Here is a 12,641-nt window from a genome sequence, read left to right as displayed (position 1 = left end):
AGTTGCAGGTGTCGTTTACCTCTTATCGTTTTCATCCAATTTCAGAATTAGGTTTGTAGCTGAGATTGATTTCAATCTTCAATTTTTAGTTGAATGGGTTTAATTTTTTATGTACATATTACCCCCTTAGATGGTTGATTGTAAACCCTATATGTTAAATAAGTAGTTATATTATTCTAGATTTTGAAGTTGTTCCAAAATTAAAATGGTACTTGTATAATCAGGCCATTCTACAGGTTGGTTATGCTCTTGCTTGGAATAGTTGTTCCTTTTTTAATCAAAATATTTGTCTTCAATCTTGGAATACGATGGTTGACTCTAATTGGCACATTTTGGTTTTTAGATATTCGTTTTGGTAATTTAACTGTTTAATATTTTGGGCAATACCTCTTATTAATTCTGATCTTTGTTGATTTTCTGATGGCAGGATATTCAATAACGGAAGCTTAGCAGCTATAGTAATTGGTATACGTTATGTGATTGAAGATCCTACCATCCCGAAACCATGGAAATCACTAATAGATGGTAAGGTTGGATATGTTTAGTTCTGGGATCTAGTGAACAATACGATTCATCATTGCATGAAAGCCCCACACTATCTCACATTTTTTTGTTTTCATTAGTTCAAAATCCCCCAAGGACTCGACATCTAGAATTATGATGATATATAGAAGTTCAAATGGCAGAACATCAAGGTTGTTCCTGGAGTAGGAACTTATCAGGCATCTCAAGTGATTCTTTAATAACTTTCTCTATTCTCGTTTTTATTATGTCAGTGCATATACTTATTAACTCGTATATTTTCGCTATTCTTTCTCAGTAATTTTCTTTTGGTGTTTTTTCTCTTGGTGTTCTGCTTTATGTAAGAAAATTGGAATAAGTTTATTTGAAAATTCTCCTTTTTGTGTTACATTGTCAGATGCAGTTTAGATTATTCGTAAAGATGCAGATGTGGGACTAGTGTTGGGCAGGGACCACGTGCTACGCTGATACAGGATGAAGTTGTCAAATTGTCAAATTGGACAGATCGTCCAAGATGAACTGGTGGGGGTTGAGGGGATGAGAGGGAGAGAAATAGAAATGACGATAACATGGCTTGCCGATGTTGGGGGTGATACAGGATAATTGTTTAGAGATTGGGTCTTTGTTATAAGATATTTATGGCTCGACATTTGTATATTTTTACCAATAGATATATTAGCAAACTTTTGAAATATCGCAACAGAGATAATGGTTTTGGCTTAATATACTTATATGATCATTTTAATGGTTTTGTAGTACATTTCTTTGATACAGACAATTAGTGACAAAGTGTTGTGACAGAGGATTGGTGACTAATTGTGACGCTCCATGTGACAAATATATAACGAAATCTTTCATTCATTGGTGACGAATTATTGGCAACATGAATTGTTGATGACGACATCCGTCACAGATTTTAGGAAAAATATTTTGATGCTTATTGACGGATTATTGACAACACAAACTGTTTGTGACGGAATCCGTCACATAGTTTAGGGACGGATTATTGACAGCACAAACTATTTGCGACGGAATCCGTCACATAGTTTAGGGACGGATCATTGACTGCAAAAACTTGACTTTGACGGAATCCGTCACAATTTTAGGGAAAACATTTTGTTAGGTAGTGACAAATTATTAACAGAAAAAGATTGCTTGTGACGGAATCCGTCATATATTTTAGGAGTCTTCGATATGGTAATTTTGATGGAATTACTTTCATTTGTGACGAACCATTCCGTGATAAACGGTGTGACGGAATGAAAATCTCCGTCACTTATTACATTAGTGACCAAGGTTTTTCTGACAAACATATTCCGTCCCTATGCCGTCACTAAAGCTTAATTGTGACTGATTTTGTTGATTTTTGTGACAAAATCGGCTGTCACTAAAGCCTTGTTTTTTGGTAGTGTTATGGTTAGAGAGATAATCTGGTGGGCATTTTCAGGATTTGAAGATGCCATTCGGGTTCACTAAGATTTTCGAAAATAAGAGGGAAATGAGAATTATGTCTTCAGGTGAGAGAATAAGAGAAGAGAACTAGGTGGATGGGTCTTATCCAACATTTTTTTTTACTGCCAAATGGACGTCTCGTGGGGTGAAAGTAACGATGCCATCCAAATACGTTAACAATAAAATTTGACCAAGCTGTACAGCTAATTAGTTTGAAGATTAAATTTGTGGCGTCAAATATTTGAGAACTAAAATTATTTTAGGTGGTAAGTATATGGGCCAAAACTATAATTATCCCACCTAAAATATGGGAAAATTAAAATTTTCACCCCTCACGTTTTCTCCATTTTCACATTTGGTCTCCCATATTCACAAAAACACATTTGGTCCCTCATGTTTCAAAAGTTTAACATTTGTAGTCATCTTTGTTAATTTTCTGTTAAAACTAACGAAATAAAACGTATTTCCATCTCTATCATAACTAACGGATTAACGATAAATTGATGAAAATAACAAAAAAATATCATATTATTGAAACATGAAAGACCAAATATGTGTTTTTGCAAAAAAACAAGGACCAAATGCGAAATATTTGTATACTTGAGGAATGAAACTGTAAATTCCCCCCTAAAGGTGTCTTACTTCTCAAAAGGATTTGATTTAACAAATAACATTAACTAGGCCCCATAATGTTCAAAAGATGATGTACAATATAATATCAACTTCATTGTCTTGTGGATATAAATATTACATGATTGTCACATCTACTTGCTTTAATTATTGCTGCAAGTCATCTTATATATAAAAAAAAGAAACGCTAAGGCAACCCTAAGAAACCCTAATGTCATATTTGTAATTTTTTTTTCAATATTTATCAATTTTTTATCTCCTTAATATTATTTCAAATATTATTTTTGAATTTTATCATATTTGTATCCCCTAAATATATTTTATCAACTTTTATCTCATTAGCATTATTTGAAATATTATTTTCGATTTTTTATCAAATTTTTATCTCCTAACTATTATTTTAAATTTTATTTTTGATTTTTATCTCCTAAATATTATTTTTGTATTTGTTTATCAATTTTTTTCCTCCTAAATATTATTTTATATATTATTATCGATTTTCATCAAATTCTCCTAGATATCTTATATATAAAAGAAAGAAACGCTATGGCAACCCTAAGAAACCCTAATGTCATATTTGTAATTTTTTTTCAATTTTTATCAAATTTTAATCTCTTTAATATTATTTTAAATATTATTTTTGAATTTTATCATATTTGTATCCCCTAAATATTATTTTAAATATTATTTTTTATTCTTATCAGATTTTTGTCTCCTAAATATTATTATAAATAATATTTTTTTAATTTTATAAAATTTATATCTCCTAAGTCCTAACTATAATTTTAAATATAATTTTCAACTTTTAGCAGATTTTTATCTCCTAAATATTATTTTCGAATTTTATCAAATTTATATCTCCTAAATAATATTTTAAATATTTTTTTCGAGTTTTATCATGTTTTTATTAGTTTTTTATCTCCTAAATATTATTTTCTTTTTTTATCAGATTATTGTCTCCTAAATATTATTTTCGATTTTTATCAAATTTTTATCTCCTAAATAATATTTTAAATAATAATTTTGATTTTAATCATATTTTATCTCCTAAATATTATTCTAATTATTATTTTCATATTTTATCAACTTTTATCTCATTAACATTATTTGAAATATTATTTTCGATTTTTTATCAAATTTTTATCTCCTAACTATTATTTTAAATTTTATTTTTGATTTTTATCTCATAAATATTATTTTTTGATTTTTTTTATCAAATTTTTATCCCCGAAATATTATTTTAAATATTATTATCGATTTTCATCAAATTCTCCTGGATATTATTTATAATAATATGATTTTCGATTTTTACAGAAAAGGATAAATAAATCTGATTTTCATCTCTAGCGGATTTTGTGACATCGTTTTACAGAATGTCTGCAACATTTGAATTTTATTTCTTCCCTACCTAAGGCTTCTTCTTTTGGTAATCCGACTTTAGATTTTGTTTCTTATCTTCTTCTTCATCCTATTGCATGTGTGACAATTAGTTTACATCTTTTTCCATCATGGCTTATAGGTAATTTCATTTTGTTAAATTATGTGTTTCATTAATTTATACCAAAGTTTTCAAATTTTATGTATAACAATTATTTCATTTTATATGTTATTGGACATGTTATTGAAATGGATGATTTGAGAAAATTAACCAAAAATGGGCGGAGCCACAAGCTATTGGAAGTCGACCTTCAAGACTTATTGTTTGTATGCGATACTTAATTTATTGTTTATATTTATTTTTGTTTCTTAATTTTCCAATTGTTAATTCCAGTGGCAAAACAACCTTAAAATGAGGCAGTGGAGAAGGGCTTAGTTCCGATGCAAGATGTATAGATGGCCTTTTACGATGGTATGTTGTCGATAGTTTAGTTTTGATTATGTTAACTTAGTTATTAAATCTAATTACTTTTAAGCTCAACATGGAAGACATAATTGATGATTTTTTTCCTGGTTCAAATTTTCAATCTACTGGTATTAGCTGATTCAATTCATTTGGAAAATTATTCAATAGTAAAGTTATGTTCTTTTTTTGTGTGTGTAGTATACTTAATAATGTTCCAGTATAATAGAATTTTGATCATACAATACATCAAACGTTTGTTTATATTCTTACAACATCAAAAGAATGCAATTTGTTGCCCCATGCATCGCACGGGTACAATTACTAGTAGTAGATAATTTCAATGATTTATTTGCTCACAAATTTTATTTTAACAACATGCCATATCTTTTTTGATAAAATATAAATCTGCCAAATCACGTGATAATAACTTCTAATCTTACCAATTGATTTTTTTTTAAAGATGGATATTGTTTTGATAGCTGTCAAGATAAGAGCATCTCTTACACCAACTAATATGAAATATCCCATCTCCAATTATAACATACGAATAAAATATTAATGCACCACCTTTACAATTTTTTTTATATTTTAACACATCACTTTTAACAAATCAACTAACCTATTGTTTAGTATTTACACATAACTACTACATTTTAATTTTATATACATTTAATTATATAGTGATAAAAACATATTTTGAATATCTATACTTTTGATTTTTCTTTTATGCATAAATATGTAGTTCAACGCCTATATTTTAAAAATAATTATTTAATTTATCAAATAGATTTTGTGATATTTAATGCATTGGATAAGTTTATTAAGAACTTAAATTAATCATAATTTCTAAATGTTTCAAAAAGTTGTGTTTCAAATTAGGAGCGGTTAATCTCAAATTATAATATCAGTAGGATTGTCAACTGAGTTGGTCCATCTTCTCGAAGACCGATGACTCTACCCGATTTTATTTGAAAAAATCATAGTTAAAATGGGGTCGGCCAAGTCTGTTTCATTCTACATGACCCCCTACTCTATAATAATTGTTTCTTTATAGGGTCCATTTGATATACACCCATTATATGGAAAATATATAGAAATAAGTCCATCCCTAAAAATCTTCTTTTGGGATACCTTCTGGAGAGGTAAAAGTACTATTGTGCGCTTAAATTTAATTTTCGCCCAACTGCACTCAGTAATTTCGCCAACTACATTCAGCACTATAAGCCACTGCATTTAGTATTTTTGGGCCCTGCGTTTATCATTTTTACATATTTATTTTATAAAAAATATAAATGTTTATTTTAATTATTAATTTTTATATATTACCTTTTTTTATTTTTTTTATATTTTTTATTTTTAATTTTTAATTTTTAATTTTTTTAATTTTTAATTTTTAATTTTTAATTTTTCAATTTTTTCTTTTATATATTTTTTTTTATTAATTCAAATTTTAATAAATTTACCGTACTAAAAGTATACTACGCATGACTATAGTATACAAATTACATAGTCATGTAGTTATGTACAGTCTTTTTACCCCAAAATTCATCTACAACAATAATAAAATTCACAATTTGAAACTTGATATTATAAATCAACTAACCAACAAATGAAAAAACACAATCACATGCATATATTCTTCAAACATAAACAAACATTATTGTACATTAAAAAACATTAGGCATACATATAACTATATGACTATAGTTATCTACAATTATCTATACTTATGTATAGTGACATAAAGTCAGGAGTACTGTAGCATCAATGTAACTTCACATGACACTTCTCTGCAAGTTATACAAATAGCAAAATCTGTGAGAAAAAAATACGAGTTAAAGAAAACGAAGAACAAAAATGGAACAAGTGAATTACGTGAAATTTTTTAAAATACAAAAACAATGAAAAACATTTCTTTTGACACATTTACTTTAGTGAACTATAACCCCATATGGTCAACTATAGTCACATGTAGTTATGTTCATTCTTGTTACTACATGTGACTATACATGACTACATGTGACTATATAGTCATCTATAGTCACATGTAGTTATGTTCCTTCTTGTTACTACATGTGACTATATATGACTAGGTAATTTTCATCTTATAACTGCAGTAAATATATAAAAAAAATAAAAAAATCTCCCACCACCGTTCTACTCCGCCACCCAACTCAAGGAAAATAATTCATCAAGCAATTCATTTTATTACACGAAAAAATACAAAAAAACATTGGTCTTTTTTTAATAAATTTACCATAGTGAAATCGTCTACAAATGACTATAGTATACTACAAATTCTATAGTCATGTATAATTATATGTAGCCATGACGACATATGACTGCATATGACTACATATAATATACTACAAATTCTATAGTCAGTTATATGTAGCACTCAACCAAATCATCCATCTAAATAACCACTACTGATTAAGTTTCTACTACAGACAAGCAAAGCTCTCACATTTAAGGTATTTCGGATCATTCTCAAATAAATACAAAAAAATAAATTACATATGAATTATAACAAAAATGAACAAGATAAGAATCAAACAAAATAAAAAATCAAATTAATGCAACGAAAAAGATTTTAATATTAATTATTCACAGATCTTGAAAAACATAGTAGATCTGTGTTTTATTTTATAAGAAATAATAGATCTGGTTTGAGCCATCCCTAAAAAATAAATAAAACAATAACGTAAAAACTATTTCTTCAAATGGAAGTAGAAAGAGATTTAAAATGAATTTAAAACAAACAAACCCTCATCCATCATGTTTTTTGCATCACCGAGTATATTCGATTTGGGCGGGTGATTCAAGGCGGCGATTGGCGTCGAGCACGCGAAAAGTGGCGGCGGCACAAGGCTGTGGGAGGAGCAGGGGCGGCGGCGCAAGGCTGTGGGAGAGCAACGTCGGCGGCGCAATGAGGTGGGAGGAAGCAACGGCGCGATGGGAGTAGAGGTGGCCGCGGAGAGTTGTGTGCCGAAGAGAGATAGTGAGTTAGAGAGAGAAAGAAGAAAGAGAGAGGAAGAAGGAGAGAGAAAGGAGAGTTAGAGAGAGAAAGTGAGTTGGAGAGAGAAAGAAGAAAGAGGGAGGCAGTAGAATGAGAAAAACGGCCGACAAAGTTTGTGGAAAGAGAATAGGTGGGTTAGGGTTTGCATTGTAACTAAAAGGGTAAAATAGGTATTTCAAATTTCTCCAGGGGTCTGTCAAATTAAGATTGAAATTTGGGTTTTTGACTAGAAAAGAAAATCCATAGGACCTATCCATATATATATTTTCAAAACTAGGGGGTATCCCACATTTCCTCTTCTTTATAAATTATTTTGTGCCATATTATCTGTCACTTTACATTTTCAATTCTGTAATAAATACATGTTTTTTCTATTTTAACCTTATTAATTCAACTATAAGTATTAACTCTCTTTTATCACATTATTAAATGATCAAGGTTATTTTAGTCTCTATAATTTATTTTTTCTACAGCCAAGACACATTTATTGAAATTCTTAATACTAGTGCAGAGCTAAAAAAAACGACAGTTAATAAGGAACAAATGGAATATTAAAAGTGGACATTTACTAGAAAACATAGAAGGAAATAAGATTAGTAGAAAATTTACTTGCTCCCAGTGGATTTGATATCCCAATTGTTAATTCTATATATTGCTCCATCCGTCCTGTACAGGGGTAGAAATCGGAATCAAATTTTCGAATTTCGCCACTTCCAATTCGAAAATATTCGAATTTGGAATAGTGTTTTTCATTCCGATTTTCAAAATTCCGATCTCCGAATCTTTCAAATTTATAAAATTACTGGTAATTTCGATTTCGATCCAATTTTAGTTCCGAGTATTATTATGATTTTTGAATATTTAATATAATTTTATGATATATTTTGTAATTCCATAATATAACTTAGATTATATTTTATATGAAAATATAAATATCGAAGAATTAAGTAAATTAAAAGTTTAAAAAAGACTAATTGGTACTAGAAACTTCATGTTTCATTTTTTCTTATAAGAAAATATATGTTTCAATTTGTTGTTCATACATTTGTTTTTATTGCGTTTTGTCGAACTCTCTTTTGAATTTTCTTGCATTTTCCTGCAAAATTTCAAAAAAAAAAAGATAAAAGTAGTTTGTAAATTTCCATTATATCCGAATTTAGAACAAGAGATTATAATGTAAACTAATGTAACTTTTGAAATTTCTAAAATTCCCCCGATTCGAGGCATTCCGAAATCTAAATGAATTTTTCCATTCCGATTTTTTGGTAACGGAAATTGGAACCCGTTTTTTACTTCCGAAAAATTGTAAATCTTCCGAATAAGCCATTTCCGATCCGTTCCGGTCAATTTCCACCTTTAGTCCCATATTATATGTCATTCTGGGTTGTTACGCGCATATTACGAAAAACTCAATAAATATGCATAAACTATGCCAAAAATAACATACTCCCTCCTTCCCATTTTATTTGTCTTTCTAGAGATATTTTTTTATTTCAAAATAATTGTCACTTTACAATTTAGATGGCACATTTATTGTGTTTTCTCAAATTTACCCTTACTACTATTAAAAGAATTAATGATGGAGCAATAAATAAGAGTGGTTTTTTAGTCATTTTATTATGATTTTTGTAGAATCCATGCACATTTATTGATTTTCTTAATATGTGTGCATGAGCTCAAAACGACAAATAAAATGAAAAGGAGGGAGTAGTATATAGTAAAAAAAAACCTTCTCATTAATTATTTTTCAATTAACTAATTAGGAGTGATAAATGGATAAAATTGACAAAAATACAATTACTGCTTTATTGAAACTCTAAAATAACAAATAATTTGAGAATACAAAACACCCAAAAACGAAAATTAAATATGAGACAAATAAGTATTAATTATTAAAAAAACGTGCACTCGTGTGTGGATAATCTATTAATTCGTCCGCAAACAAGAAAAAGGAAACCCCAAATAATGAATATCTGGTTTATTCACATCACAAGTAGATAAACCTTAGCAAAATGCCAAGACACCTACATTAAACCTTTCACAAGTACATTAAATAACAATGGCACCAACACCCTTTTATTCATAACACAACCTTAAAGCACAAGACCAACACCACATAACAATAACATTATAATCGAAAAACCCGTTTACGACATACAGAGAAAGATCATGAAACTAGGCAACGGCCTAGAGATGGTGAGACTCGATATCTCTAGTCATGCTCACGCACAAGTCCATGAGAGTGTGTGGATCGGAAACATCCTCACTCAGTTTCTCGTACTCCAAAGTCCAAGTGACGACGTTGTCTTCGCCAGATGTGTCGACATGAACGACCAGTTTGAATTCCTTGTAAAGCTCCATTAGATCTCCTTCGGTCACCTTGAATGTCACCGACTTCTTTTCCTCGTCTATCGCTTCAATTATATTTTTCGCCACCTTCTTCTTACCCTCTGAATTATGGAATTAAGGAATTAATTAATTAACTAATGAGTTCATTAAACAAGTTTATCATTTAATTTACTAAGCTCGCGGGTTTGAACCAAAATATATATGTTCCTCATCCATCCCTTCAATAGGTAATTAATGCTACAATTAGTGATTGTCAACCGTAGATCTGTACATAATCAAACATTCATCCACGTGTATGTATACTTAATGGATATATAGTTAATTAATCACATCTATGTATGGTCAACAAATCTTAATTTAGACCCATTAATATATTAGATATAATTTTTTTTTGACTAGTCTACAATATTTTATGCAGACTATTTCTGATTAAATACATCATCAAATTTAAATCTTCAACAATTAGTTTGAATCACTAATAAGTAATAACTAGTAAGTCAAATGTAAGTAAATCGAGCGCGCGGAATCTATATCTTATAGTCAATAGTGACATATACAACAATAATAAAAAATAAATAAGTACATTAAAAATAAAAAAATAAAAAAAATTGATGTCAAAATAAGATTTGGATTAATTCTTCTTCCACGAAAAAAATATTTTTTTCTTCTTTTGACCCTCGTATTTCTCCTTAAAAAAAAAGGTGGCATTTTATCTACTCATGCATATAAAGTGGGAGTGTAGGGTGTTACCATGGGTGTAGTTCCAGAAGATCTGTGATCCGACGGTTCCCCATTCTCCGTCGTGTAAATCAACGCCTTGGATGTGATCTGGGCTCATGTCTGATATGTGGTGTGGCCTGTGTCTGAAGATCTCGTGAAACACATCTCCGTCCGATTTTATGTTTGTTTCAGAAACCAACTTCCCAGTCAAACCCATATCTCTAATTATTTTTTCTATATAATTTAAATCAAGAGAGATATATATATATATGAAGAAATGGTTTTGCCTGATGCAAGAAAATGAATCACACCTCTGCCCTTTCTATATACTATAGAAAACATGTTTTTTTATTACAAATTGTTGCCTTAAACAATCATGGGCACGTACTCACGTTACCTATTTTTTATTGCAAATTATCTTAGATAAATCATGGCCACCTACTCAGATTACCTGTAATCTACCCAGTTTCAATTATGTAGTACAGTAAATCGAAAATTTACAGTTTTCATCCCTCAAGTTTGCACCTATTTTACATTTGGTCCCCTATGTTTACAAAAAATACATTTGGTCCCTTATGTTTCAATAATTTAACGCTTTTGGTCATTTCCGTCAATTTACAGTTAGTCTGCCAGTTAAGTCATTGATGTGCATACGATCGATTCCGTTAGTTTTCATGGAAATTGGATGGAAATGACTAATAAAATGTTGATTTTTTTATGCATGATGGACGAAATGTAATTTTTGTGAACTTGAGAAACCAAATGTGAAATTGATGCTATCGTAAATCAGGAAACTGTATTTTCCCTATAGTAAATGGTAATACTTCTTTGAATTTTCATGTTTTAGTTTTTCATGCAATTTTCAAATATAATGTTTTTATCATCCTTTATTTGTGTGATTTTTTTTTTTATTTTATGACGCGACAAATAAACTTGATATGTCCTACTTATCTATAGACGTTGAAAAATTATAAATTTCATTATTAGCCGTATATTTATATATATTAACCGTATATTTATTTACATATATATTATAGATAAATATTGTATTATTGGTATGTATATCTCCTAGTTCCCTTGTGTAAAGAGTTAGGGTTTTCACACATGTAATATATATATCACAATAAACGTGAGAGATGATTATTCTCTCTTCTCTCCAATTATTCTCCTTCTATCATGGTACCAAGCCAAAAACCCTAAGCCGCCGTTTCTCTCCTTCAAAATTTTTTTTTTCTCGTTATTTCTTCTGCTCTACATCCACCATGGCCGACGAAACACCAACACCAACCATGATTTCCAACCCCTTTCATCTTGCTCATGCCATATCCAACATCAAAGCTCTTATTCCTGTAACCCTGGATATTAAAAATCCGAACTATCAAAAGTGGAGTCGTTTCTTCATCATCACCGCAGGCCGCTTCTGCCTCACCGACCTGCTTCTCGGAAACGCAAAGCCCACCAACATCTCCGCCGACGAATGGCAACGCGCGGATTACCTCCTCCAATCGTGGATCTATGACACCATAACCGAGGACCTCTCAAGCATGGTCCTCTCCAAAACCGCAAAGGCTCATGATCTGTGGAAGGCCCTCGCCTCTCTCTTTACAGACAACGAAGACTATCGGGCCATCCAACTCGAAGAACAGTTCAAGTCCCTCAAGAAAGGATCTCTTTCGATCCATGACTATTGTCAACTTCTCAAAACCACTGCCGACAACTTGGCAGACGTCGGCAACCCCGTGTCAGACAAGCAACTCGTCCTCCAAACCCTCCACGGTCTACCAAAACATTACGGGACCATTGTCAATCTAATCTCCTTCCAAACTCCGTTACCCTCTTTTCTCCAAACACGTTCACTACTCCAGATGGAAGAACAACGCATTGCTGAACCGGAGCAGACCCCTACTGTTCTCTACGCATCACGCCCCAACAGTTCCAACAGTTGGCCGCACAGTTCCAACAGTTGGCCCAACACTCCCAGCAATTATCGAGGTGGTGGTTCTTGGCGCAATCAGCGAGGTGGCGGTCGCACAAATCGTCGTGGTGGTCGTGGTCAGTCACGACATCCGATGCAACACTACGGTTACAATCAATTTCATAACCAAT

The 12,641-nt window shown here is 30.8% G+C and overlaps 1 protein-coding gene and 2 long non-coding RNA genes across 3 annotated transcripts in view; all 3 read right to left on the bottom strand.

The window, feature by feature from the left end:
- Positions 1–6,057: 6,057 nt before the first annotated feature.
- On the bottom strand, positions 6,058–7,583 carry LOC148766535 (uncharacterized). The gene is made up of 2 exons (XR_016034637.1): positions 7,215–7,583; positions 6,058–6,262 (listed from the first exon to the last, which is right to left on the bottom strand). It is a non-coding gene; the product is annotated as an uncharacterized LOC148766535 (long non-coding RNA).
- Positions 7,584–9,429: 1,846 nt separating this feature from the next.
- Positions 9,430–10,874, bottom strand: LOC105964123 (kirola). The gene is made up of 2 exons (XM_012988635.2): positions 10,566–10,874; positions 9,430–9,916 (listed from the first exon to the last, which is right to left on the bottom strand). Exons 1-2 carry the CDS (start codon positions 10,750–10,752, stop codon positions 9,654–9,656), a joined length of 450 nt encoding a protein of 149 aa, XP_012844089.2. The 5' UTR covers positions 10,753–10,874; the 3' UTR covers positions 9,430–9,653.
- Positions 9,430–12,641, bottom strand: part of LOC148766533 (uncharacterized) — a 53,311-nt gene continuing 50,099 nt past the window's right edge. Inside the window, exon 2 of the long non-coding RNA XR_016034636.1 lies at positions 9,430–9,501. This is a non-coding gene — a long non-coding RNA (uncharacterized LOC148766533). The remainder of the gene's footprint in view (positions 9,502–12,641) is intronic.

This window comes from Erythranthe guttata, chromosome 12 (assembly GCF_056151865.1).
Source record: "Erythranthe guttata isolate IM_541 chromosome 12, IM_541, whole genome shotgun sequence".
In the NCBI taxonomy this organism is placed as follows: domain Eukaryota; kingdom Viridiplantae; phylum Streptophyta; class Magnoliopsida; order Lamiales; family Phrymaceae; genus Erythranthe; species Erythranthe guttata.
The sequence above is the reverse complement of the archived record's forward strand: the minus strand, read 5'-3'. Positions and strand labels throughout refer to the sequence as shown.